The sequence below is a fragment of the Ceratotherium simum genome, chromosome 12, assembly GCF_057802395.1.
Source record: "Ceratotherium simum simum isolate JZ-2026a chromosome 12, ASM5780239v1, whole genome shotgun sequence".
NCBI classification, from domain to species: domain Eukaryota; kingdom Metazoa; phylum Chordata; class Mammalia; order Perissodactyla; family Rhinocerotidae; genus Ceratotherium; species Ceratotherium simum.
In genome coordinates, this window is record NC_141911.1 from 73,427,941 (window position 1) to 73,454,228 (window position 26,288).

A 26,288-nucleotide genomic window follows, 5' to 3' on the forward strand; every position below is an offset into this window, starting at 1 on the left:
GACCTGATCCCAGCTTTGCGCGCGGGCGGGGGCGCGGGGCAGGGGCGGGAGTCGGGCCTCCGCGCCTGAGGATGTGGGGGCGCCTCCCGCGGTCCCCGGGATCCGCAGCCAATCGTCGGCAGGTGTCCGCGTCCTGCGTCCTCACCTCGGCGCCACCCCGCCCGGGCCCCTCGCCCCTCCCCCGCACCGCGCGCGCACCCCGCGCGCACCCCCGCGCGCGCACACACACACACACACAGACACACACACACACACACACACACACACAAACAGGGAGCGGGAGGGAGCGAGGGGAGACTCGGCGCCCTCCCTCCCTCCGCGCACACGGCGACTGCGGGCGGACGGCGAGCAGCGCGCTGGGAGAGCAGAGACCACCGAGAGCAGCCGCTCGCACACACACCCACAGCGGCTCCTCTCCCCACCTCCTCCTCCTCCACCCCCACCACTAACACCATCTCCTCCTCCTCCTCTCTGCAACAAGAAAAAAAAGCCATTTACAGGTATTTTTTTTTTGATCTGCATATTTATTTATCCCCCCCACAGTTTGTTTACAAGTATTAAAGTTGTAATGGGGAGCTGCCAAGACACATCTGGATTTGTGTTTCTTTGTGTTAGGGGGTGATGTGCAACTAATTAAAGGCAGACTGGCAGCGTCTGCAAATTCTAAGGCTCCCCAAATAAAAAGAGACTGGTAAGTGATTGTTCTTTCTCTTTCTCTGGCTTTTTTCTCTTAAATGTTTGCTGTCCGTTGGGATTGTAAAAGTAGATTATTAATGATGGACTCCAGCAATAAAAGGCGTCGCTGTATTAATTTATTAATTAATCTGCACCGCCCCTCCTCCTGAATGTTAAATATGACCTTTGATCTCTGTGTCTCTGGTAGACCAGACGTACAATATTAGGCATGTACAGTCACATTGTCTGCAGGCAAACCAGGATCATGAAGTATGGACGTCTAATTTAGCTTTGGAATAGGACTATAGTTATTTGTGTGTGTTTTATTTTGTCTTTTAAAGAAAATCCAAACAATAGCTGTGGCCTAGGTACCTGGTTCATGCTCCAGAGAAGCATTGATTAAACAATAATGACCTGGATACTGGACACAATCATTTTCTACAGTTTCTGGTGGCATTAAACCTTGAGGGAGGAAGGGGGAGGTGATGGCAATAAGAAAAGCAAGGAAAGCTTCTGTCTGGAAACACCACTCTAATACTCTGAAAAGGGACATAAATTCTTTCTTTATTTGGAACAAGGTCAAAAGATTACAATGTTGAAATTTTTCCCTGCACTCAGTGTGATGACTCTTAATGCATGGTTGGGGTAACTAGTTTTTACTGAGTAGCAGTTATGATGGTCTTGCAGTTACAATGTGATTCGCAGAAACTGAAGCTATATGCATATTCTTGCTGTATCTTCCCCCTCCCCCTCCCGAGCATCAAGAATATTTAGCGGGGAGCATTTTGGGGGCACCCTTTGTATTGCCACTAGACCTCTGAGGGAGCAGTTTTCCCTCCTGCGAACCACAGAGGAGGCTCCTGAGTGATTAGGGACTGGCTGTGATTGAAAGGTGCCTGCCAGCTTCTAATCCAGCCTGGGGTGAGGTTCCTTATCTTGATTTACTGTGCCTAATAGGCATTTGTTTACATAAACCCCTCTTCTTAGGGCACCTCATCAGCAGGTCTTGAAGTTTCTGCACTTGGAGTTTGGGCATAAATGGTTCATTAATCTAATTATAAGCATAATTACGATAATTGATATCCATTTTGAAATGAATATTTGAGACTACTAGGCCCCCATTTAGAAGCCCCTGAACTCCACATTCTAGACCAATATGTGGGCTTCAAAAGATGTCACAAAAAGATATTCTGGCCCCAAAAAATCTGGAAACAAAGAAACTGGTTTTTTAGGTTAATATACACTTTATGTCTTTGCTTTACTTCTTAAAAGGCTGTGATGTACCTCTCCCTCTGTAATAAACAACTAAAATACCCCTTCCTAAAGCATAATAATGGCCTGTAAGCAAAGGGATGAATGCAAATACCCAGTTAACATTAGACTTTCGTCCTAAAAAGAGCAAAAGAAAAAAATCGTTTTAATGATTATTTCTTCAGGTAAACAGCACCTTAAGGGACCCCCTCCCCCTTTTATTCAATGTAAAAACAAGTGACTATGAAAGATCCTTAAAAAAAATAAACTCCATGCTTTCCTCTTGTTTGGGGACGAGACAGGAGTCTCCATTAGGAATTACTGGGAATATTCTTACAGAGGCTGCAGGCACTTGGTTTAAAACCTGTAACATTGTAGTATTTAAAAAATTTTTTATCTAGTCCATCTTTCTTTCTTTTAAACAAGAACACCACCCTCTGGCCCCCACCAAGCCCCACCACCAAATGGCTTGTCCAATTGAGACCTGTCCTTGGTCCATTGAATTAAGACCCTAACAGAGCCAGCTGTGCCGGGATCCACACTAATGACCGCAGACACAGAAGGACACTGTGGCAGCTGGTCGTTCTTTTCTCCCTGCTCTTTAGTTGGGATTGTCTGTGGGCCGCGCTCAGCTCTCGGTGGTATTGTGTGTGCTTGCAGTTTATCCTCGGATGTATTGTGGACTTTCTCAGGACTTCATTTGCTAATTTCCTGTTCATTTTCCTCATAGGGCCATTGCTATTCCCACTTTGCAGTATTTGCATGCCCGGGCAGCACTTGCTCACACATTTCATAATGTTTAGCTGCCCTCTGCGATCAGTGGTATCGCCCTCGAACCCCTGATTTGCATGTCTTTAGCGTTCCAACTGCCCTTTTCGCTCGGCCTCGGGCACCCCGTCTTTCCTCTTTCCCCGGGTATCCCGGCTATTAATACATTTTCTCAGGAGGGCTATAAGAATAGGGGGAGGAGCTGTGGGGAGCCGTGGGAGGGAGGGAGCGGGGCTGGAGCGTGGGGGGAGGGAAGGGGGTCACGTCTGGATTGTTATGCAAACGAGCCGAGGAAGAATGTGGGAGCTCTCGGCGTCTGCGGGGGGGACTGCGGAGGCTGTTTATTTGTAATCTTCTTCCTCGTGCAGCTCGTTGGAATGACTTTCTTTATTTTAGTTGTAACAGTTGGAGGATAATGCAAAAGAAGACGCAGCCTGGGAATTCTCCGTCTGTGGAAATGCGCCCCAGAGAGGAATAAAACACTCCTCGCCTTGCGGTCCCCCCGGGACCCGCCCCCTCCCGCCTCGCCCCCACACCATCGCCCCCTCCCCGCCCCGCCCCCACCCAGGTGTCGGCCCGGGCGGTACCCACCTCCACCCTGCACCCCTTCTTCCCGCCCTGCGCCATGAACACCAACGTCTGCGTGGAGCCCGGGCCGAGCCCGGAGGCGCCGGGCCTCCCCAAGGACAGCCACCTGCCCGAGGGGGCCCTCAACAGCCTTGTGGATTACAACTCGGAGATGGAGCGCTACCGCTCCTTCGCCAGCTCCTTCTACAAGACGGGCGGGGGCGCCTTCCCGCAGGCCGCCAAGATTGCGCGCATCACCACCCCCATCTTCCCAGGCAGCGCCGCCGCCGCCGCGGCCGCCGCGCGCATCGGCATGTCCCCCTGGAGCTGCGACAACGCGGCCACCGCCGCCGCCGCCACCGCCATGCTCTGGGGCAGCGGGGGGGGCGGGGGCGCGGGCGCGGGCAGGAAGTCCTCCTCCTCCGCCGCCGCCGCCCCCGCCGCCTCCTCCGCGGGGCTCCCGGCGGGCGGGGGCGGCGGCGGGGGCGGCGCGGGCGGCGGGGGCGGCCGGACCCCCGTGCACCACCGGAACGACTCCCCGCGGCTGGGCAAGGCGGGCTGCGCGCCCGAGCCGGCGCTGCAGATGGCGAACACGAACTTCCTCTCCGGCCTGTCCCCTGAGCACTGCAGGCCGCTGGCCGGCGAGTGCATGAACAAGCTCAAGTGCGGCGCGGCCGAGGCCGAGATCATGAACCTGCCCGAGCGCGTGGGCACCTTCTCCGCCCTGCCGGCCCTGGGGGGCCTCTCGCTGCCCCCGGGCGTCATCGTCATGACGGCGCTCCCCTCCCCCGCCGCCGCCTCGGCCGCCGTCTCGGACAGCGCGTTCCAGATCGCCAACCTGGCGGACTGCCCGCAGAGCCACTCGTCGTCGTCGTCGTCGTCGTCGGGGGGCGCCGGCGGGGCCAACCCCGCCAAGAAGAAGAGGAAGCGCTGCGGGGTCTGCGTGCCCTGCAAGAGGCTCATCAACTGCGGCGTCTGCAGCAGCTGCAGGAACCGCAAAACGGGACACCAGATCTGCAAATTTAGGAAATGCGAAGAGCTAAAGAAAAAACCCGGCACTTCGCTAGAGGTCAGAGGAGATGATTTCTTGTTTCCCAGTCTGCCCCCCTCCCTCCTCACCCCCCTCTCCCCTCCCCTCCAGGGCTTCTTGTCGGCCTTCAAGACGCAGTGCCCCTTCCTGCAGCCTCCCGCAGGGGGTGAGGCATAGCTCTAGGTTGCAGGGGCACGGCCTCCCGCCGCCCGCCCCGGTGCGCTGGGCGGGGAACGCCCTCCCCGCCTTTTAACCTCGGAGGAGAACTAATGTAATTGGTTTGAAAAATCACAAGTTTCACGGTCAATATGGTCAACCATTTCCCTTGGTGGTTGAAATGCCCCCCGCCCCCTTACTATTTTTAAAAGCATCTCTGCCCGAAGTATTGCACACATAACGTTCTCTATACCTTTATTGGTTAAGAGGGACTTCTTAGTGGCCCGGTTACAACAGTGAGGACACAGTGTGTGCACACAAGCCTGTGTTCCCATTCAAGCGCGCGCGCTCGCGCACACACGCACACGGGCACACAGAGTAAGCATTGAGGCTGAAATACATGGATTCAAAAGGGGATTTTCTACTCCCTTCTAGAATAGTTTTTCTTCTCATCATGATAAACTGTTTCTGTTTCCCATTTTATTTTCTGCATATCTAGCATTTTTTGAGAAAGCAGAAATAGTGTGGAAAGCTGAACACCACCTGCAGTTTTTAAGGAGATGTGACTTGGAATAAAAGGATACTATTAGTTCACTTCGGGCAGGTGATGGTAAATTTATTTAAGAATTGTTTACATAGTTTCAGAAACGAATGATTCCTAAAACTTTACCAAAAAATAGTTCCTTTGGGCTCTGCATTTCACAAAGTAACAATTTTGTGACCACAAAATTGTTTGTGGTCCACAAAATTATACAGCAAGCACAGTCTTGGTTGATCCTCTATATGGTCAATAATGCTTTCTTTTTCCTATATGTCCCTAAAACGGACAATGTACAGATTATCTCTAAAGTTCTTGTTAAATTAGGCTCTTTCTTATGTTAAATACAAAGATCCATGTGCTTGCTGGAAGTTTCATATGGTAACCTGATCAAAACAAAAAGAAAAAAAATGGAAAATCACAAGTAAATGGTTTTGGTGGAATATTTAGCAAAGAAATATGGACAAGTAACTATATTCAGCCCCCTGATAAAATTTAGAGTGGGCAGCTAGATGTTCCTATGTACATGAGAATGTAGGTGGTGGATTTAGCGTTTGGGATTGTTCTGTGGGCTGCATGGCTGGGTGAGAGTGGCTCTTAGTTATCATCAGAGAGGCACTTGCACATTCTTAAAAAAATTGTGAGCACTGCTTACAGGACTTTTCTCCATGAGACACTGGCTTTAAAGGTCTGGTCTTTAAAAGTGTGAAATAGAAGACTCAAAGATCTTTGTTGCAAGTGTGAACACAAATAAGATACAGATTTTTTTTGTTTTATTAATTTAAATCAAAGCAAATAGCACGTTGGGATTCCAAAAAAATCAGTTATTGTATTGATATCATTATTGATTGTGATCAGTTCCATCAAAATATTGCATTTATTCATCCATCTCTCTGTCCAAAGTTGGACTTGACTCTGGGGCGCTTTATTACATTTCCTTTGGCAACTCTGCTTAAGCAAAGAGGATAACCATTATGAAAATGCAGGTCCATGTATTTTCCTAGGTAGCAAAAATTAGTTTTTAGCTTTTGAATTCTCTTTTCTGGATTAATTTATTGTAACTTCTTTAGGTCTCTAAGGCTCATGGGAGATTAAAATTCAATTCATACTGAAATTTCCTGGTAATGCCCAGTTGGTAAGGACTACAGTGTCATTTTTCCTCTTGGAGGATAGTGTCAGCAATTGTCTAGCATTGTAGATTTGGTGTTGCTGATAGACCTCGTCTTTGGCTAGAGCCAGGGCACTGGCTGTGTCCCACTCTAGGCTATGTAGTGGACAGGACCACTGAATAGTTATGATTTATTCAGTAAATAACCTCCTTAAGGAGCTTCACATGAGTACCAATAGGTTTTCTGCACAAGTTTCTATGCTGACTTGTCAGTCTAAACAAATTTCATAAATTTTTTTTTTTTTGCCTTTTGATAGTTTTCCCACAAACTTCTTGTGATGTTTAAATTCCTTAGGCATTTTGACCACATATGATCCCATAGTATTGGGTTTTCTTTTTTGTGAGGAAGATCAGCCCTGAGCTAACATCCATTCTAATCCTCCTCTTTTTGCTGAGGAAGACCGGCCCTGAGCTAACATCTATTGTCAATCCTCCTCCTTTTTTTCCCCTTTTTCTCCCCAAAGCCACAGTAGATAGTTGTATGTCATAGTCTCACATCCTTCTAGTTGCTGTATGTGGGACCCCGTCTCAGCATGGCGGGATAAGCAGTGCGTCAGTGCGCACCCGGGATCCAAACCAAGGCCACCAGTAGCACAGCGCTCGCACTTAACCACTACGCCACGGGGTGGCCTCTCTTTTTTTTTTTTAAACTCCATGTGTACAGAAGTTCTGTTTATCTTCAGAAGGTGATGTGTGGATGGGAAGGGAAACACATTTCTCTCTGTAGATCTCTCAGAAGATGTTCTAACAACATACCTCTTCCTCCCAGAGAATGGGTCCTGAGGGCTAATTTTATTAGTGGAATGCTATTTGGCAGAAAGAAAGAAAAAATTTTTGTTTTTCTTCTGTAATTGGCTAAGATTCTGTCTAGGCCATTTAAAAAAGGCATGGCAGCCTGTTTCCCTTAAGCGCACGTGTAACCGCATGGCTGTGGATGGAGGAAACCAGCTGGACGCCTGTCAGGGGCAGGGTTTACATGACTGAACCAGAGCGGAGACAGTGGTTGCGGGTCAGCGGAGAGTCCCCTGGCTGCCCTGCTTCCCTCTCTCATTGTTCCTGTAAGTCATCATCTGTGGAGATGCTTCCGAGATCAGAGAGACACCTTAGCTGAGGGGAGTGATGGGGCTTCGTTGTGGATGTTACCTGTGGATTTCAGATGTAAGTTCACTAGTTAAGATTTGTTGGCTGTAAATTATAGACACTATTTAATACCTGGATCATAATAAGGACTTACATTCTTATTTATCACTTCAAACCTTATGTGCCCTTCTTTCCTTTGATTTATTCTCATTCCAAAGTCTGGAAGCATAATCAGATTTTCAGGGTGAGTTAACTGAAATTAAGACAGACTCACATGGATTGCCTACATTTTTAAAACCTCCCCTCTAGTATTCCTTTTAAAACTGCTTTACTTATTTCCACATTTTCATGCTTAGTCTCGTGTTAAGAACATCTTAAAGCCTTAGAAATATGTTTATAAAATCACCCCCTTGATAATATTTCATATGATAACAATGCATATAAAACAAATTTGGTTTTTCTATGATATTGTACATTGTATATTTGCATGTAACACTGTTCATTTAGTCAATTACTATATTAAAAAATCGTCACTAATTATTCAAAGCAGTTATTACAAATGCTGTATGCCCCTTGTGTGACAAAACTTATCTGAAAAACTTGTATCCTAAATGATCAATATTAAGTTTTGAGCTATTTAAGAAATATGGTTCTATATTATGATGATAAATTATATAATAGTACTTTGTCTCATACAAAGGTAATCCTTCAGTTTTTATGTTCAAAGCAGTTACATTTCTGATACTAAGATCTAACTTTTTAAAATATCCCAGCCTGATATGGCTCATGGGATAAAATTGTCCCATGGGCAACCCCAGCCTCTTAGTCCCTGAACATTGTTCAGGTGATGTGATTGATCTCTGTGGGACAGCATTAGAGACCACACAGCTCTGGTTTTTCTTCCATTAGCTGATTTATGGAATTACATTAGTAAGCAGTGCCTCAGGAGGTTTCCCTGCCCCCACTCTTGGCTTTGCTGCCAGTGTGCACACTGCCACCACCCAGGCTTCCTGTGAGCGGAGGAGGGACTAGACAGGGGCACATTACAGGGGAGAGACTGAGAAACCGGAAAGTCAGGAACAAGGATGGTTCCATTCGTTTTCTTTTCTTCTCTCTCTTTTTAAAATTTATCTGCGGAATGAGCAGGCCAACAAATAATTTTACACATGTTAGGTTGAGCTTCTAATGGATTTGGTGGAAAACACACAGATAGTGCCCCAAACTTGATAACTTGATTTAGAAGAGGTTTAGGGGGGAGGAGGGACACATTTCTTATATATGCTGTTAAGTTCTAAGAGCCCAGCCACCCAAATGGCAATTGTAAAATTCTGGACAAAGCGTTGTCTGCAGTTTGTGCAGGAAGATGGCACCCACTTCCTGAGGACATTCATTTGTAGACGATACATAAAATCGTGTGTCACTCAAACTCAGAGTCTGTGTAGTTACATAATGAAACCAGTCAATGATTGAACATGTCATAAGTTTTTGGAGTTTGATGACTTTTAAAAAATTTGTAGGTAAAATACAAATGTTCCCTATCTTAAATTAAAACATCTACTAGTTTGTCGTTTCATATCATAATTTAAAAATTAGTTTTCAACTTTTAGTTTCAAGAATCAAAAACATGCCAATATAAAAATTTAAATTTTTGTTTTAGTCTGAAAGTGCAAATATATAACTATCAAAGGGAAAGAGGAAACTTTTCAATAAATTCAAACCAAATGATAGTGTATTAACACTAGAATGTAACATAGAAATAATGTAGGAAAAAGGTCCTGAATTTCATAAATGGTAAGAAAAAAGCTCAGAAAAGTTCAGCTTTGACTAAAGTCAGAAAATAGATCTGTAGCCAAGACATCAAAGTGTAATAATACAAGTCCAGTGAGATTCTCTTTCCGTCGCTGGATTTAATACAAGGTAGTCAACGCTGTTTTTAAAAGAACCATATATTTTTAGTAATTCCTAAATGAAAATAATACCCCCAACCATCCAAATATCATGTAAGTTCTAAGCAATCTTTTGGATGGCAATTAGGAATAGTAAAATAAAAGCAGTTAAAATCCATTTGTAAATTGTTCTATAAGAATGTTTGAAATTCAGCCATCATCAAACAAAATGCAAACAAATAAACAATCAGAACAAATCAACAACAACAAACTTTAGACTTTAGTCAGATAAAAATATTTGGATATTTTAAATAAGAATGGAAAGTGTGTCTGTGATAAAGGAAATAAGAGTTACTTGATTTTTAAACTTTTTAATGAATTGATTGCTGATGTATTGCTGCATATTTTGGTTAGTCTGAGCCAGATGTTTTCCTGGGTGAACAGTTAGGAGTTTTGCATGGTAAGACTTGGAGAGTGATAGATACAGAACAGTTTAATAAATTAGCCTGTAAGACTAAACGTTGAGAGGTGTGCAAACAGGATGGGCATTTCATCATTTTTGTTCCAGTTTACCAGGCTGTAGACTGAAGATCTATGTGGGGTGACCCTGGAATCACTGCTAGAATATTCTTTCTGGATACAAAGTAAAACATAGAACTCTCTGAGTGTCCCCAGGAGCAGGTTGGAGTCTGAAGTAACTGCTGCTCTTAGAACTTGCTGCTCGACCTCAGCTGTCAGATTATCTACAGATGTAGCTCACTTTTACCAGAAAACAACTCACTTTTTAATTTTGCTTTGGAAAAGCATAACAAAATGTCCTTCTATCTAATAAATTTCACAAGAGTGGAAATGCTTCCGTTTCTTAATTTATTTTAATCACATTATACAAAATATTAAAAATAAATTGGTATTCATCATGTAAAAATATTTAATTACATTAATAGGTTAAATTCAAGATTTATTGAAAGCGCCATGTAAATACACAAATTGGAGAAAGAACTACTTCTCTTTTAGTTTTCTTCTTATTTTTAAATTAGTTTTTAAAAAGCAAAAATGAACCCAAAGTAATGGTAAAATCCTTCATTTGTATAATTGTGATTTTCAGTCACTGATTGGAATGAGATGATCTTGGCTCGGGAAGCAGAGCACTCTAGAAAAGATCATTTTTTACAAAAAGTTGTTTTCAAGAAAGTATTTTTTTGTAATCAGTGTAAATTTTGAAGATTTTGTGTGTGCCTACCTGTGTGCCTTCATCGTGCTGCCGTCCTTCTGCTCCTTCCTGACTGCCTTTTCATCCAGCATCCTTCTCTTCTCCTTAGGTGTTTCAAAATATGGGGAGGGGCACAGGCTGGTTCTATCCTTCAGTCAGATCTCATTCCCTCACATGCAAACACCTGTCCTGAAATTGAATTATTCTGCAGGGTAATCGAAAAGCCTCCCTCCATTCAGCATCATATGTTTTCTGTTGTTTATTGAGTTATGTTGCACCATCCCTCAGATGCGACAGCCATTTAATAATGTGGAGACAGAGCTCTGTGGGGGCTAAGAGGGTCCCAGCAGGCTTGTTAACTTCTGCTCTAAAACATTATGAGAAGTATTTTTTCCTCTGTGAAACTTCAGGGCTTTCTCTTAATTTATTTTAAGAGCATGAGAATCCATAGCCAGGTATGAGAGGGAGCCTATTACATTTTTTCTGTTTTTCTATTTCTTAATATTTAACCCATCTATTTCACATTGCATTTCTTACTTGAAAGAAAATGGCAAAGCAAACAATTACTTTTTTAAAGAACTAATACTAAAGATGTATTTTTGGGGCTGATTTCAACCAAATATAAATTATCTTCAGAAAATATACCACTAGTTTCTTGGCTTTTCATTTCTTTTATAATTAAAAATTATATTTGGGCCAAGTGGCCACATTTAGATGCCAAGTTGTGGGAAGAGCTGCTTGTGTTGGGTAACTGACCGGTTGAGTAACGTTAGGTCCATCAGCATAACTTCTCTGAATTTTATTTTCTCATCCATAAAATGGGGATGGTGATATTACCCTACCATACAACTTTTAAATGTTGTATGCAGGTTAATGTTCTCTGCATACTGAAAGATGCTGTGCAATTTCTCATTCCTATTTTAAAATCATCAATAAAAAGTAGAGAAGATAGTTATATTTACAGATAATTCAGTACACCAACAGGTACTTATAGTTTTCAGAAATTAAAGCCCACGTAGACTATTTTGTGGCTTGTGTTTTCTGAATATTTGTTTTTAATCAGACAGTTTACCAAAGATTTGGCTTGATTTCACTTAGAAAGAGATGAACCTGAGAAACAAGTTTTCCTTGTTCTTGTGCCTGGAAAACTGTGGCGCGTTCCTGGTGGAGTCGGTGACTGTGCTGAGCCAGTGCAGATGAGTCGGTGCTCCTCCCCTTCCTCACCAGAGGCACACCACCACCACTGGTTTCCGTATCTTTTAATCGAGTGTGTGTGTGCGTTTCACTAACTCTACACCTTTGTTTAGCTGCTATTTTCTTGATTTGGACAGACACAGTGAGTTGTTATAAATGTGAGTTAGTGAGTTCAAGAAAATCATTGTAAGAGAGAAATGGTTAAATGCTTATCGTGAATTCTAGTTGGAGGACATATTTAACAAATATTGTAAAATTGTAGAGGTACTTTTGTTTTGGAAGATATGCGTGGGTGTGTGTGGGAAATAAAACAGGTAGTATGCGTTTTGAGATAAAAAATAAAGTGACTAAGCAGAGCTTTCTTTTTTCTTTTTAATAAGAGAATATTTATGAAATGAAGAAAGTGAGAAATAATAGAAAAGACTAGAGTTTTTTGGGGATAAAATAGTGATAAGCCCTAAAAGATTTGAAATGCTAACCCAGATAGCATTGAAAACAAAGGAGAAAGGACTGTTAGAGCTAGGACGCAATGCAGTGTCCAGGAGGAACTTGGTCAGACAGGAATGGATATCTGCTTTGCTTCAACAGTTACAGAAGTTTTGCAGAGAGAGGAAACTATAAAAAGAGGGGGGATAACATTTCCATGCCTCGACTCAATACCTGGTTTGGCTGCCAGAGCTGAGGGTCACGCTCAGTGGAGTCAGGGCTGAATCAGAGACAAGGAGACAGATTGTTACAGCTGACATTATTGTTTTGCTTACACCTTTGAAACATTTGGTAGAATTATTCCAAAGTATAACTAAAGGAGAACACTTCCAAGATGGGTCTCGTCAGCATCTAAATTCACATTTTAGAGGACATTCTGAGAAAGTGAAGAAAAGTGTCAAACTATGGGGAAAACTGTGCTGAAAGTGCCTTTTCTTGCTCAAGGACTTGAAAAACCAAACCTGGCTGATTGGTAGTATCCCAAGGACAGAGAGCAAGGAGGACGAGAAGAGAAGGGGTGCACGTTTACAGATCAGGAAGAGTCGTGGGTGTGTCTGTGTGTTTCAGCAAATCTGGCAGATTCTGGAGAAGATGTGTTTTCTCCAAAAGTTCACAGAGTGAAAAGAGATGAAATAAATTTTTAAAAGAATAATAGACTATATAAATTTAATTGTATGGAAATGGTGATTATAAGTGATGGTGAATCAGTGGCAGAAAAATAATTGTGCTGGGGAAAGGCTTCTCGGGGGAGTGTTCTTGTTTGTAGGTTAGATGAGATCAGTGGTGGTTTCAGTGGAGTCGAGAATGGGGAAAAGAGATGAAATTCTCAGTGGTGTGTAGAAAGATGAGAAGTGAGAAGATGTGGAATCTGCTAGTAAACACTGAATACTATGTGCTCTGATTTTCATTCATGAAAAGCAAAGTAGAGAACACTGGCCTTTTCCATCCGAAAGAAAATACATATTGGATCCTCTCTGTAAGGCTGCTATGTAGAGGTTAAATTCATCATGAAGTGGAATGGTTTTGGATTTTCCTCCTGTGATTTTCTTCACGTGAATATGTTAATTGTACGACGTGGAGCTTTGTTTTCAAACTATAGGTGAGAGCACATTAGTGGTACATGAAGCCAGTGCTTGGGCTCACAACCAGGGTGTTTAGAGAGTAGGATGGAACAGAGTGGAACAGAAAGCATGTGAGTGCATCCCGTGCAGTAAGAGTACATGTGGTTGACCTGTTTCAGTTTCGTACACAGTGTACACAAATGTGCGTGTGTGCACATAAATGTACATGTATGCGTCGACTAGGCTGCTGTGTAGAATATTTCTAATTGCTGATTGCGGTCAAAAAAGTTTGAAAAACACTAGCTTAGGGACAGCAACAGCAATATTGAACAAGTCTGCAGTGAGGAAAGAAATTATATTTGTAAACGGAATGATGTTAACAAGATAGAGTAAAATTTAAAAGTTTTTCTATGAATAGAGTCTGTCCTTCTCCTAGGCAGGTCTATACCTATTCTGTACATTCGTGAATACATGGTGTATCACTAAGCACATAGTCAACCCCTGATCATTTCAATTCAATTTAACAAATCTTGAGGTACGTACTGTTATTCTCTAAGACTTGTAGTAAGTGCTCCATGGATACACACACACACACACACACACACACACTCCTTGGCTTTAAGGAACTCAAACTTCTCTTTATTCCTGAACTGCCTTTTTTCAATACTCATGTAATTCCCTGACTCTACATCTAAGTCCTTCATCCAAGATACTACTTACACCTTAATTCACAGTCCAAGAAATGCACACATTTAAAATGATATAATTGAAATTTTGGGAAACCCAGGGAGGAATCTCACACCGATTTAAAAGCCTTGGGATGCCTTGATGAGCTCTTGGCTGAGTTCTTCCCCAGATCCAGATAAGAAGTACAGGCCGCTGTCTCTGATCTCTGCCTGGCTACCTCATGTTGTTATGTGGTGTAGTAGTGTTTTCTATTAGTATTCCAGAATTTTTGAAGGAATGAGAAAAAAAAAAGTACTTGCCTTGAACATTTGAACGTAGTGAGAATCAACAGTATGACTTGTTATATCAAGCATATTTTATAGAGTACTGGAAACCATTGTTTGACTTGAATAAGAGAAGGGGCTTTATTGAAACAAAGAAGTAAAGGAAGGAAGGCACGAAGGAAGGAAGGGAGGGCGGGTGGGCAGACTAGAGTAGTGTTATATATTAGAGGGAAATCAGGAAGGAGATGTTGGCAGGAAGGATTGTCATGCTCAAGGTCATCTTCTTGAATCTGGTTTAAACAAGAAATGAGTAGAAATGGTTAATGTCTCAAAATTTCTGGAAAGATGCCATGAGTCTGGCTTTAGACCTGATGGAAGCATTCAGTATTGTTTCTTTTCATTTACCATAGTGGAAAAAATATTTTCAGAAAAACTCACTAGTTTTTTTTCCTTCTAATTCCTTTTTAAGAGTAATTCTTTCAAGTCTGTAATTAGAAACGTAGAAAGGCCGGGATGGGAAAACTGATGCTCCACGTTAATGATGGTGTCTATGGAGATAGAAGCCACCCAGCAACCGTGAACAACTAATTGTTGAAAAATATCAGTGTAATTTTTAAGTGCTTGTAAGGAGGTCTTCCTGGAAAATATAGAATTGCACATATAGAAAAGACTCCAGAAAAATGATGAGAAGAATATTAATCACCACATCTTGTAAATTCTGTGCCCCAAAAAAGTTAGGCTTATTAATTTACTGTGCCGGTTAGTTAACTGTGTGAAAGTGACCATGTTTGCACAAAGATGGAGCACGTGATACCTAGGGAAAAAGGAGAAGTACGTGGACGTTCCCTGAGGAGAACTTGAGTCTAAGTCCTCAGGTTTGCTCCAGCACCAGACATGCTGATGTCTCGTAGTGGACACTGCTGGGGGGTGTCTGTCCTCTTAATGAGGGAAACTAACCAGCATCTATTTCTAAAGAGCTAGATAACGTGTAATTGATAAAATTCTAGCAATTGTTGACTATGTACCTTTTACTTTTATTTAAAAACAAAATTAAGGAGAGAGACCGAAAAGTCAGAATGGTTATGAATCTTAGCATTCCTTGTAATGGCAATTGTAGTTATTAAAAACAATTTAAAAAGGAAATACTCCAAAAGCTACATATTGTTCTTAGAAGTATAGTTTTAACCAAGCGCCTTGTTTTGATGATAACATCTAATTGACTGAAATGTTTGGGATTTTCTCTAAATTCCTCTACGTACTTCGTGGACATAAAACGTGCTTTGGTTTCAAGGTTGGGTCTGTCTCAGTGGTTGGACTTTTGTGACAGAAGGTTCTGAACAAAATGAGGTTCAGTGACTGCGTCCACCATGTTACAGAACTTAGGTGAAGAGAAAAAATTCTGTTAAACTTATTTTCACTTTTTATATCATATAGAAAAAATGAATATTTCTCAAATTCTCAGATCTATAATAATCAAAGAGAAGCACCGTAATTTGAATTGCTTATAGAGGTTAGGTGTAACTGTTGTATTTTATTTAAACATAAGTTAGAGGCTATCCAAATCACAGCTTGGATAGTTCTAAAAATCACCTCTTAGTATTTTTAAATGACCTCTCATTTCCTCACATTTTACATGAATGGTTCTTCTTCTCTCCAATACAAGAATGAGACAGTTCGCTGTCTGCTTTAGAATTAACCAAAATTTTCAAAATTGTCCAGCAACTTGGTCATGAAAACAATGCCAGTTGTTTTTCGATAGTTGATTAGTATGATCTCACCTGGAGGTATTCCTGTGTTCAACAGGAATTAGTGGAGTGACTTTTTATTTAACTTTTGTCTCTGCCATATATATATATTCATTCAGATTCATTTATCACATAACCACTTATATCTGTATATATATTCATAAATGACACATAAACATACAAACAAATATAAATAAACTGAACTCCAAATATTTTAATCATTCTTGACAGTATAGTATTGATTTTATTAACCTCATTTTTGCTTTTTTGATCTCAATTTTACTTTTAATTTCCTTTCACAATTCCTCTTATACATAAGGTTAGAAATACTATAGAAAATAATTTTTCAAAAACACCATTTTAATTTGTGGATCATTGAAAATTTTTCCTCTTTTGGCTTACCCTGCTACCATCCTATTATAGTTTATTTTTATATGTCCAAGGACATTTTAATCACCAAACTACCCATTTATAATACAATAAATTTACTTAATTGTTGGAATAATGTGGGTTGAAGTGTTTTTCCCAAAATTACTTGAAATATAATCTCCTATAGCCTTAGTCAGGGGACCTGCTTACATCAAGTGGCGACATTAGAGACCAGGGCTGAGAGCGGGTGCCCTTGGTCACTTCTGGACCAGCATGCGTCCTGGTGTTCAGTGTTGCTTACCTCCCTACATGATGTCTCCCACCCCAGACACAGATTCCCCTTTGGACAGCTGTTTTCCCAACTGGCTCGACCACCATGTTGATAGACTTAGCACTTTTACGATGCAATTTATGACCTCATCTTTCCGTTTACAGAAGTGAGCCAGGTTTACCCTCTAAAGTCAGGGCATCACAGTGGCCGTGGGGAGGGTGGTGTGTTGTGAGGAAGGGTGGGGAGAGGAGGAGCCCTCGAGTTCTAGGCAGCAGGAGCAACAGCCCACAGAAAGTTGATGCTCGAGAAACAGCCGTCTCCAGTTCTCCACCATTGATCAGAGAAATCCTGGCCACAAATGTCCACTTGGAAACCAAAAACGTGGAATGCTCCTTATAATCATATTTAAGACCTCTAAAAAATTGGGTCCCAAATGTTATCCAGTTACTTATTTGGTGCTTTCTTTCCTTTAAAGAGGGGTCTAATATTCCAGTTAGTGGTAATATTGATAGATGTTTTTAGTTTACGTCTGGATAATGGCCAAAATAAGATGTGAGTCTAGCAGAGACTTCTGCAGGTATATGATGAATGAATGTGAATTACGAGGAAAAATTAATCTGACCTATCTGATGTGCATGATACATACATATTAGAACAGGACAGAAGGAGACAATAAGAAAGTAAAAAGTGGAAACAGTGTATACTTACACATGTTAATCCACATATTTTTAAATTGAGGTATTATTAAAATATGAAGTTGTTTTGATTATACTAATAGTGTATCATTGGAGTGTGAGATGATCATTTATCATATGTTAATTGTTCTCTCAGACTTATTAACCTAGGCTATACCTGTGATTGCTAATAATTCTATTATAGTTAGTCGACTACGATTTTTAAAATATGTTATTTATAAATAGGACATAGAAAAATATTTCTGCTAAAAACATTTTGAGGAGTCTCTAACATTTTATGGATATCATTTTAGACAATAATTATTAGTTATACAAAGATTTGTATTAATGTACATGTGTGTACTCACATTCACAACATTGTATATGATACAATTTTCCATTTCTCCAAGGAGGAATGTTTTTCCTTTTGTTCATCCCAAACACCCCGAAGATTGAAAGTTTAATATGAAGCTGAAACAAAATATAATCGAATATCTAAAGGCAAACAATGAGACCCTCTATTATCTTTTGTTTATTTATTCACATACTTTCTACTGCAGAATTTCAGTGGTTCATTAAGATTTTCGAGTTCTCGTGTGAAGAGGTCGATCGGTTGCAGGGAGGGGTCTGATTTCAAGGCCTGAGGTGGCCAGCAGTCAGCACAGGGCGGTAGGCTCCTCGCAGTGGAGCAGGAATTCAGAAGAGTCCACGAGAGCTGCAGCTCAGAATTGCTTTGCTTTGGTTGGAAAAAGCATTTTCACATCATTATATTGGAATCAGAAAAGGATTGGATGACCAATGTTTCTTTAATTAACAATAAATGGAAAAGCAGGAAATTATCTTTTCATTAGTGTAAGAATAATGGTATCCCAAAATACTGACTTCATCTTGGGAATCAGTGTGTTAGAGTCGTCCTGTTTCACAGTAGAATCTGAAGGCCTAGGTGAATCACTGAGATTTTTGGATTAGAAACTATAGGAATAAATATTAGAAAGATATATTTAACTTTAGTTACAGAATCTGCTAGTGTCATCATTATTATCTCGATTTATAACTTTACGCATTCTGAAGTAAATTTCAGCATGGAGTTGCCTTTAATTTGCTCTTTGAAAACTCATGTCTAGCTTTATTAGAAATGATTAGTTTTTGTTTAGTGTCCTGAATACTGCTACATTTTATATCTTGTATCTAGATATCAGTAGCCAGTCCCACACGTCTTCATATGGACAGGGTTATAGATAGCCCATTTTCAGCTTTTAGGAGGTGAGTTTGTTTTAGACTTGACTCATTTTAACAGGAGCATGTAGACTCCTGCTCACCCTGAGGGTAGCACAGTCCCGGACTGCTTAGCAGGCTCCACAAAAGGGCAAGTTATGCTCAAATTTTAAGGTGGTAGCTTTTGGGATTCTTACTTATTGTAGGTTGTTTATTTCTTCATTGCTGATTTAATGAAAAACTGAGATACATTTCTGCCAAAGACGTTGATAATTTTTGTATTCATTTCTTTAAAAAGTAAATGTAAAATTTGCTTGGGCTTGGATTATATCATTCTTTTATTCAAGGAAATACCCTCCCTTTTTAAAGTTAGGAGAGAAACAGAAGGCATTCCTTTAAGCTTGACGTCTTGTATCTGGCTCATGTAGGGATGAATTCTCTGGACGCCATGCTTTCCAGCAGCCGGAAGGAGAGCGGGGCTGCAGGCTTCCCCTGGGCCTCGGGGAGCAGGCCGCTGTGTTGTGTCTACACCTGCAGGAGCAGTGAAGGCCGCCTTACACACTGCTGAGCGACTCAGTTCTGTCCTTTTCCTCCATCCCCTTCCCTTCCCGTCACTCAGGATAACGACTTCCTGCGAGCATCATTGAGATCCAGTCACTATAATCTCATCAGGAGCTGATTCCCCGGCTGGGACTCTTGAATTTATATAACCCAAAGGTAGCTGGTCAGGTGTTTAGAGCCCGTGCTGGCGTGCTGAGCTCCCGAGCCCTTTAAAACAGAGGACCTCTTACAAAGACGACCTCATTCGTTAACAAAATTACAGAAGATATGCCCCCAAGTTAATACAGACTTAATCAAAACCTGTAATTTAGCCCAATACGTTACCTGTGAAAACAGTGTTGCTTCACCCATCTTGAAAAGAACTTAGACCAGGCCTAACGTAGACTTCTGGTGAGCCTGATGAAAACTGGGCCGGAGGTTGGCTGTGCATCGTGAGTTTCATGTGGCCTGTGGGAACTAAGGAGTTTTGTTACTTTTTTAACCCGGAAATAAAACTGTTAGAGAAAGCTCTCTTCAAATTTCTGGTGAATCCCTTGATAATTTGTTCTAATTAGTGCACCAGTGGTTTTTCTAACTTTTCTTACATATTTTAGATGCTTTCCCAACTAATCATTTTTAGGCTTCATGATCTCAAAGATCTTAATAAAAGAGAGAAATAATTTTTGAAAAATACTTCCCTGCTTGTCACCCTACAGCAGTGGCTTGTCCATAGCCTTGTATGTGGACATACCGCTGGTCTCAACGTGTACAGAGTGACACGTACACATCATGTGCTGTTTTTTACAGATCATGTTAGTAGAAAACCAGCTCTCTGCTTTTCTTGCATTTGCATTATATAATTAATTTTTTGTGCTAACAAGCATTGAGAAGTGATTATCTTTTTCCTTACAACAATGACCTTTGATCTCAGGTGGCATTTTATAAAGCCTGCTTTTTCGGAATATTGAAAATAACGCTGAGTAGTGAAGGGGGCACATGAAGAGCAAAGAGCTGGAAAAGAAATTTAAAAATGTGTCTAAGACATAAGGAGTTCATCTCATTTAAAAAAAGGACCTCGTATACTTTTTCTGTTTATCTTCATAAACATGTATGTTCATCACGATACAAAATTATGTAAGTATATACTTGCAGTCTTGTTTCCAGTTGGCATCTGAGAAGAGCTTGGCATGTCTGTGTCATATACTCCACACGTAAATGTGAATAGCTACGAATGTACGTGCACATGTTTATTTTTCGTACGTGAATCTGTAATTGCACGGATACGCTTGGACCTAACTATCTTGTTAAAAACGACTGCGTTTATATAAGTATGCCTACTTAGATGAAATTTATTCTTAGTTGGCAGCAGGCAGAAAGTTAGCATCTGGTATAAACTTTTAAGTTTTCATTTATTGCTTGTGTGCGTGTGTGTGTCAAACATGAATGTTAGAATGAACATGTTTCTTATTCATATAATTCCTTTAATAATTGTTAAATAAGTGTAATGAGCATATCTGATTATTAAATTTATCATTCAGAAGTTAATTTTAGAATGTGTTAAAGGGGTTTTTCTCACCAACCAAATCAGATGATGGGGATCCAAGTAGCACAGTGAGCTGGAGAGAAGAAAACAGATGAGATCAGAGGAGTGAGGAGTAAAATATTAATAAGTACTGTTTTTATGGGAATAATGGACCTTTTTGTTTGTGCTTTTAGAAAATACTTCACAAGTTAAGTATTTTTGTATATACGTGTATACAAACGTAGATCAGATATCATTAGTTCTTAGCACAGTCATTTTGAAATTTATGTTGACTGTGAGGACAATTATTTAAAAATTCTTTTTAGTGCAGATTCTGAAACCAGCTTTGCTTTCAGAAATGGTTGTATTATTCATTTAAATTTCAATTGACATCTTAATCAATTAGTACACTTTTATTTTTAGACAACATTTCTACAGTAGGACTGTGTCAACCAAATAAGTCATATGTGAGAAAGTAAATAAAAGCTAACCTCAATTATTGAAGAGTGTTTGTAGTTGACTTTTTCATGTATTTTCTGAAATGTGAAATTCAAGTGCTGTTGACACTGTCTCTGTGTTTACAAGATGTGTGTGTGTGTACATGTTCCTCTATACCTACTCAATATTTCGGTGACATTCAATATACCAATTTATGTACTTATTTATTTTTAGCATCCATCTTATAGTCTACATGGCTTGTTGGACTGGTCTAAGGAATAAAGTCAACTCTTTCTCATTTGCCCCATAGGAAAATTTACTCTTAGCTTGTTTCTTATGTACCTTATGTACCAGTATGTACTCATGTGATTCTGTTTTATAATGAAGAGTGTGGTATGATGAATTACTGTAATGCTAATGTAGAGAGGAAAATTCAATAGCTCAACTACTGTTTATCTAACAAAAAAACACATGGTAACTATAAACTTTTGTTTAAAGGATTGCTCACACTTTTATTGTTAGCTTATTACTCCTTTGGAAAACTGTGGTATTTTTATGGTACAAAAGGATGTTTATGCTCCATTGAGTATCATTGGTTAGTATAAGTTTTTTCCTATATATGACGTTAATTTGTTGAAAACACAGACTTACTTTAAAATAGTGCTATATTTTGTCATAATATTTCTGATTAGATCATATGTAGGAATGTTTAGCATTAGTAGTGTTAAGCGATAGAGGTAATATTGATGTAATATTTGATGTAAAAAAATTCTCCAGAATAAAGAAAGTACTTTCCTGATTTCTAGCCATCACCCTTTCACAGGATGTGCAGGTGACTGACTGCTGTCCCTGTTCTAGGCTGTTTCCTGTGTTTTTTAGACCAATGTGTTTTAATCATTATATTCAGTTAATTAGCATTAAATTCAATATCCTAATTTTTGTAATATTTTAAGATTGAACATTTCTTTTTTTATTAAATGTTGAAATATACAAGTCATTATGTTGTGTATTGTTGACTAAAAATATTGCTGAAGTGTAAAGGAGAAAAATCTAATTCTATGTTGGCATAGAAAGAAAGCTTAACTTGTTTTCTTGCTCTTTTTTTATAGAGAACACCTGTTCCCAGCGCTGAAGCATTCCGATGGTTCTTTTAAAGCAGTAGTATATCTTATTTCCAGGCATTTGGAAGTGAAGGGCAAACTAATGTCTTGTTTTAAGAACCTGCTTAGTCCAGCACTGAAGAAAATATCCACATATTATTTTCATTTTATGTATAGGAGTTTCTTCAAAAAAAAAAAAAGGAAAAGAAAATAAAAAGACATATAAAAATAATTTGGGAGCTTGGGGAATTGGCCAGTCTGTTTCCTTTCGACACACTGATTCTTTCTTGGATGTAATTTAGCTATTCTAGTGAAGTCGTTGTCTATTTTAAAGTGGCTGTAAAAAATAAGTTTGGGTAAACCCCTGCTGTAAAATCATGTATCTTTGCAAAGTACATATCTATACTTCCTTCTCAAATCTCTGTGTCTCGGTACTGTAAACTGTACAGATAGCAGCCTGTATTTTGTGTGTTAGGCACGAGGAGACAATCACGTCTGAGCATCTATGGAGATTAGAGTTTGTACACAACAGTATGGTTCTGCGAGTTAAATCTGGAGCAATAAATTGTAGCTTTAAATGTTTTTTGCCAGTTGTTTCTAGAAGCAGCCACAGTAGAGGCGTGTTTTGCAATGCGTCTTTCCGTAGAGACTTGATGCCAACGGTCCGGCGGTCACGTCCAGCTGTGTGTCCTGAGGGAGATGCCATGAAAGCCTCGGTCACTCTTCCAGCACCGTAGTTGAGTAGTGGTTTGCACTTGGATTGCTTGCAGATGAGCTGTACAGAGGGTATGCCGCTCGAATCTTAGTGTAGTTGACCTGTCGGGGGTTGCACTGTAAGGCGGAGTACTCAGAGTAGTTGGAACTTGCAGAGTCAGTTGTATAATTTTTTTTTTTTAAAACAGTGTTTTCTAGGATACGGAATAAAATATCAGATCTTAGGAGGAGAAATCCATGACTGACTTTTTTCCCAGCCCAACATAAGCTGTATGTATTTTTTGTTTATTTTTTGCCTCTTTTCGTGTAGGAAAAATAAACACTTAATAAAATGTATCCAAATATTTTAATTCTGTGTATGATATTAAATGGGTAGTTTTGTTTTTAAATTTGAACACATCAAGGCCTCCTGCACTGAGGCATGGCTAGGTTTTTTTTTAAGTTAATAATTACATACATTCACAAAAGTGGGGCTTTTAAATCTCCTTTTGTCTTCCTTTCTCAGAGCCTCCCAGTTGGCCCAGTGGCCCTCAGTGGAACGTCTCATCCTTCCCGAGAAGACAGGGCACAGTCTGTGGAGGTCCTGAATGCAGACAGCCCCCAGACAGGATCTAGTGTTCCGTGGGACCTGCCCCACCTTCTCAGGGGGGTTCGGTTCTCTCTGGCAGTCAGGGTTCCTAAGGCTGTCCCCCTAGGACAAATGTTCTTTGTGATGACATGATACCTAAGAAGTTCATGTCATGTTTTTTTGCCAGATTATAAAGACTATCTTCAGCTTGAGGAATACAATGGACTTTAGCAAAAATACATGGATATCGAAGTTGCCACATTACTGTTACTTTCTGTTCTTTATCCACCAGAGGCTGTTTTAGCCCATGATATCCATGAGCCTGCTGAAAAATGTTAGCAAAACGGACCCTGTGAAGAAAAATAACTGGAGAAGAGAAAGGATAATGAAAAGGACTCTAGGTTTTAGGAAGACTGGCAGAGGAATAAGTCTGAAAGGCTGGTTGTAGATTTGAGTGGGAAATAGTATGACAGGGGGGATTTTGAAACACAAGAGGAGCGCTTCATCACTGGAGTCTGGGCGGGAGGGGGGAGAAGGTCCACAGGAAGCCGGCGTGGACAGGGGTGCGATGCACCTGCCGGGGTGTCAGTGCGAGGTCCAGGCGGGGTCAGGCGGTCTTGCCTTCCTGAGAACTCACTGTGTGACGCCGCCCGGTGTTGAGAGCAGAGAGGTGAATGAGCACAGACTAAGACGTGCAAGGTGTTAATTCTGAGCTGCTGCTTGGTGTGTATTCCTTTGAAAGTTTCTAGTTAGAATTTCTGCTGTGGGACCAACAAGAGCTGTATGAGTTCTTTTGTGTTCCATTTTTATTTTATTTTACTTATTTTTTAACCAATTTGCTAATTACTTGCAAGTAAGTGAAAACCTACTTTGACGCTTGAATGGTGAGCTCTCCTCCCTTTCTGGAAATGATGATTGCCCTTACAGAGTGAAGCAGACTTCCACTGAGGCGACATCAGGCATACGGTGGCATATAATAAAGATCTCACAGCAGCATCCTGAGAGTGTAGAACACATGCTGATATTGCAGGTCTTGATGTGTTTTTGTTTTGTTTGCTTTCTTAAAGAACTAGTGAATTTGTATATTGTAAAATGTGGTTTTTACATGTCAGTTCAATTTTTTAAATGAAAGAAGATCTGCCGATTATTGAAATGGAAACGTGGCTTTTTTTTAGTTCTCTTACATACTTTTATTCTTGATACTCTTCTTTTACACCATCCATTTTTTTACGTTTTAGGTAAAACTCTCTTTACATAATGTAAGGTGCACATAAAGTTCTCATTGGTGACATGAAAGAAGACATTCCTCTTCCCGCCCCCTCTAGTTCTCTTCCCCCTAAGTCCATCTACAGAGAACTTGTAGAGGGCATCATTATAGCCCTGAGGGAGTGATTTAAAGGTTTACGTTTTTCATGGTTCTAAAATACCAATGAAATGTAACTTTTAAAAATTCCTCACTGTATGTTTCATATTCAATACCAAGAAAATTCAGAATATAGCAATCAGAATATAGATCATCTAGACTATCTATACAACTTAAAAATTACACATCAGATAAGCCAAACACAGAACTTTGTAGGAGGGGTCCAAGTGCACAGGAGTCCTGCTTTCTCTAGGGGTAGACAAGGAGATGCCATATTCTGTCAGCATTTGGGGAGAGCATGGAGAATACTGGGGTCCTGGTACACAGTGCAGTGAACCAATTTCCTTGTCAGCTGTAGCTCAGCGCCCTAACATCACAAGAGCATCATAATGCAAGCCTGTCTGTTTCCAGGCCTTTAGACCAAAGTGGCTTTCGGATGGATTCTGCCTGTCTGTACAACTGGAGGCGTATTTACAGACTCGAAATGTAGCCATCCGTGGGAGAGAGCACAGTGACAGTCTTCCTCCAGTCTAAGAGTATGTAAAGACACCTCCCCGGTTGCTTAGTTCCCAACACCCAGCTTCCTTCTTCTGGACACACTTATAGGGAGCGGGAGATGTGGGCTTCCCATGAAGTAATATTAAGTGATCACTGAAAGAAAGGACGTCTCCCTTCCCTTCATTTAGAACCCTGGCACATAAGTTATGCAATGAATACCAAGGCACATAAAATGTCTAAGCTGATGGTATCTGTAATCAAATAAAAAGGAAAGCAGTTCAATGAAAACACCATTGTGGGTCAAACATGTTCAGCAAAAAGCCATGGTGGGTCTTTGATCCTGGCGAGATTCACAGTGATACCAAGCAGTCGGCTCTCATGGAACGGCTAAATGTTTCCGATTTTGTTTTTATTAAATTTGGCAGTTTCACACTGAGATCTGTATTCCTAGTGAATAAAAGATGGCTATAACGTTAGGCATTCCATTTTCACAATTGCAAGGAAGTCGGAGATATTTCAGGCATGTAGGCCACAAATGTACTCCTCTCACAGTGTTCTCTTATTCTGAACTGTGCAGTTATCTATTAAATTTTCTAATAGATATTTGTGTAAGGTGTATGTATGCTTGTGCAATTATGAAAAAGCAGTTTTGGAAAAGTGTATTTATTAAAGAAAATTACTTATGGGGCATGTACAAAACTGTAAAAAAAGTAAAAAAAAAAGACCACATTCAATTTGCCCAGTAAAGTTGTTTTTGTGAAATTTCTGTGTTGTTGAATAAAGGACTTTAGTATTCAAAAATATCTCTATTTTTCCATGAACAGATTTTTATTTGTGGGATTTTAAGTAATAAAAATATGATCCTGAAAATCTAATCTTGTTTATGATAAAAAAGTTTATAATTCTACATTTGCTCTTGTCAGCAGAATGAATACTGTATATAAATCTTTCATAAAATATGTCAGTTTTGTTCATTTTGTTTTTTCTCATATATTTTGTCTTTCTCATATATTTAAAGAAAGGAAAACAGAAGGATATGATTATTTTCACATTTCTAAAGAACATATTTTTGCTGAAAGCTTTAAAATGCTACCTAACTAGAGGAAGAAATGAGTGTATCCAAGCTTCTCTCTTTCCTTCTCAATCATGAGTGTGCGGGAGAAAGCACCCCTGAATTGCTGCGCCCTGAGTGAGCAGTCCTGTGATGACACTTGGACGCACTGAGGGGCATGAATAAGGGTGCAGCACTGG

At 40.4% G+C, this 26,288-nt stretch overlaps 1 protein-coding gene across 3 annotated transcripts; it reads left to right on the top strand.

Annotated features, from left to right (window-relative positions):
• Positions 1-269: 269 nt before the first annotated feature.
• Positions 270-25,840, top strand: CXXC4 (CXXC finger protein 4). 3 transcript variants are annotated; one of them, XM_087437795.1, is made up of 4 exons: positions 270-500; positions 616-691; positions 3,091-4,330; positions 21,904-25,840. In XM_087437795.1, the coding sequence occupies exons 3-4, from the start codon at positions 3,320-3,322 to the stop codon at positions 21,946-21,948; spliced, it is 1,056 nt and encodes a 351-aa protein (XP_087293921.1). In that variant the 5' UTR covers positions 270-500; positions 616-691; positions 3,091-3,319; the 3' UTR covers positions 21,949-25,840. The 3 variants fall into 3 exon arrangements, with proteins under 3 accessions (XP_087293921.1, XP_087293920.1, XP_087293922.1); XM_087437794.1 differs by lacking the exon at positions 616-691; XM_087437796.1 differs by lacking the exons at positions 616-691; positions 21,904-25,840 and adding an exon at positions 18,723-21,863.
• The last annotated feature ends 448 nt before the right edge of the window (positions 25,841-26,288 follow it).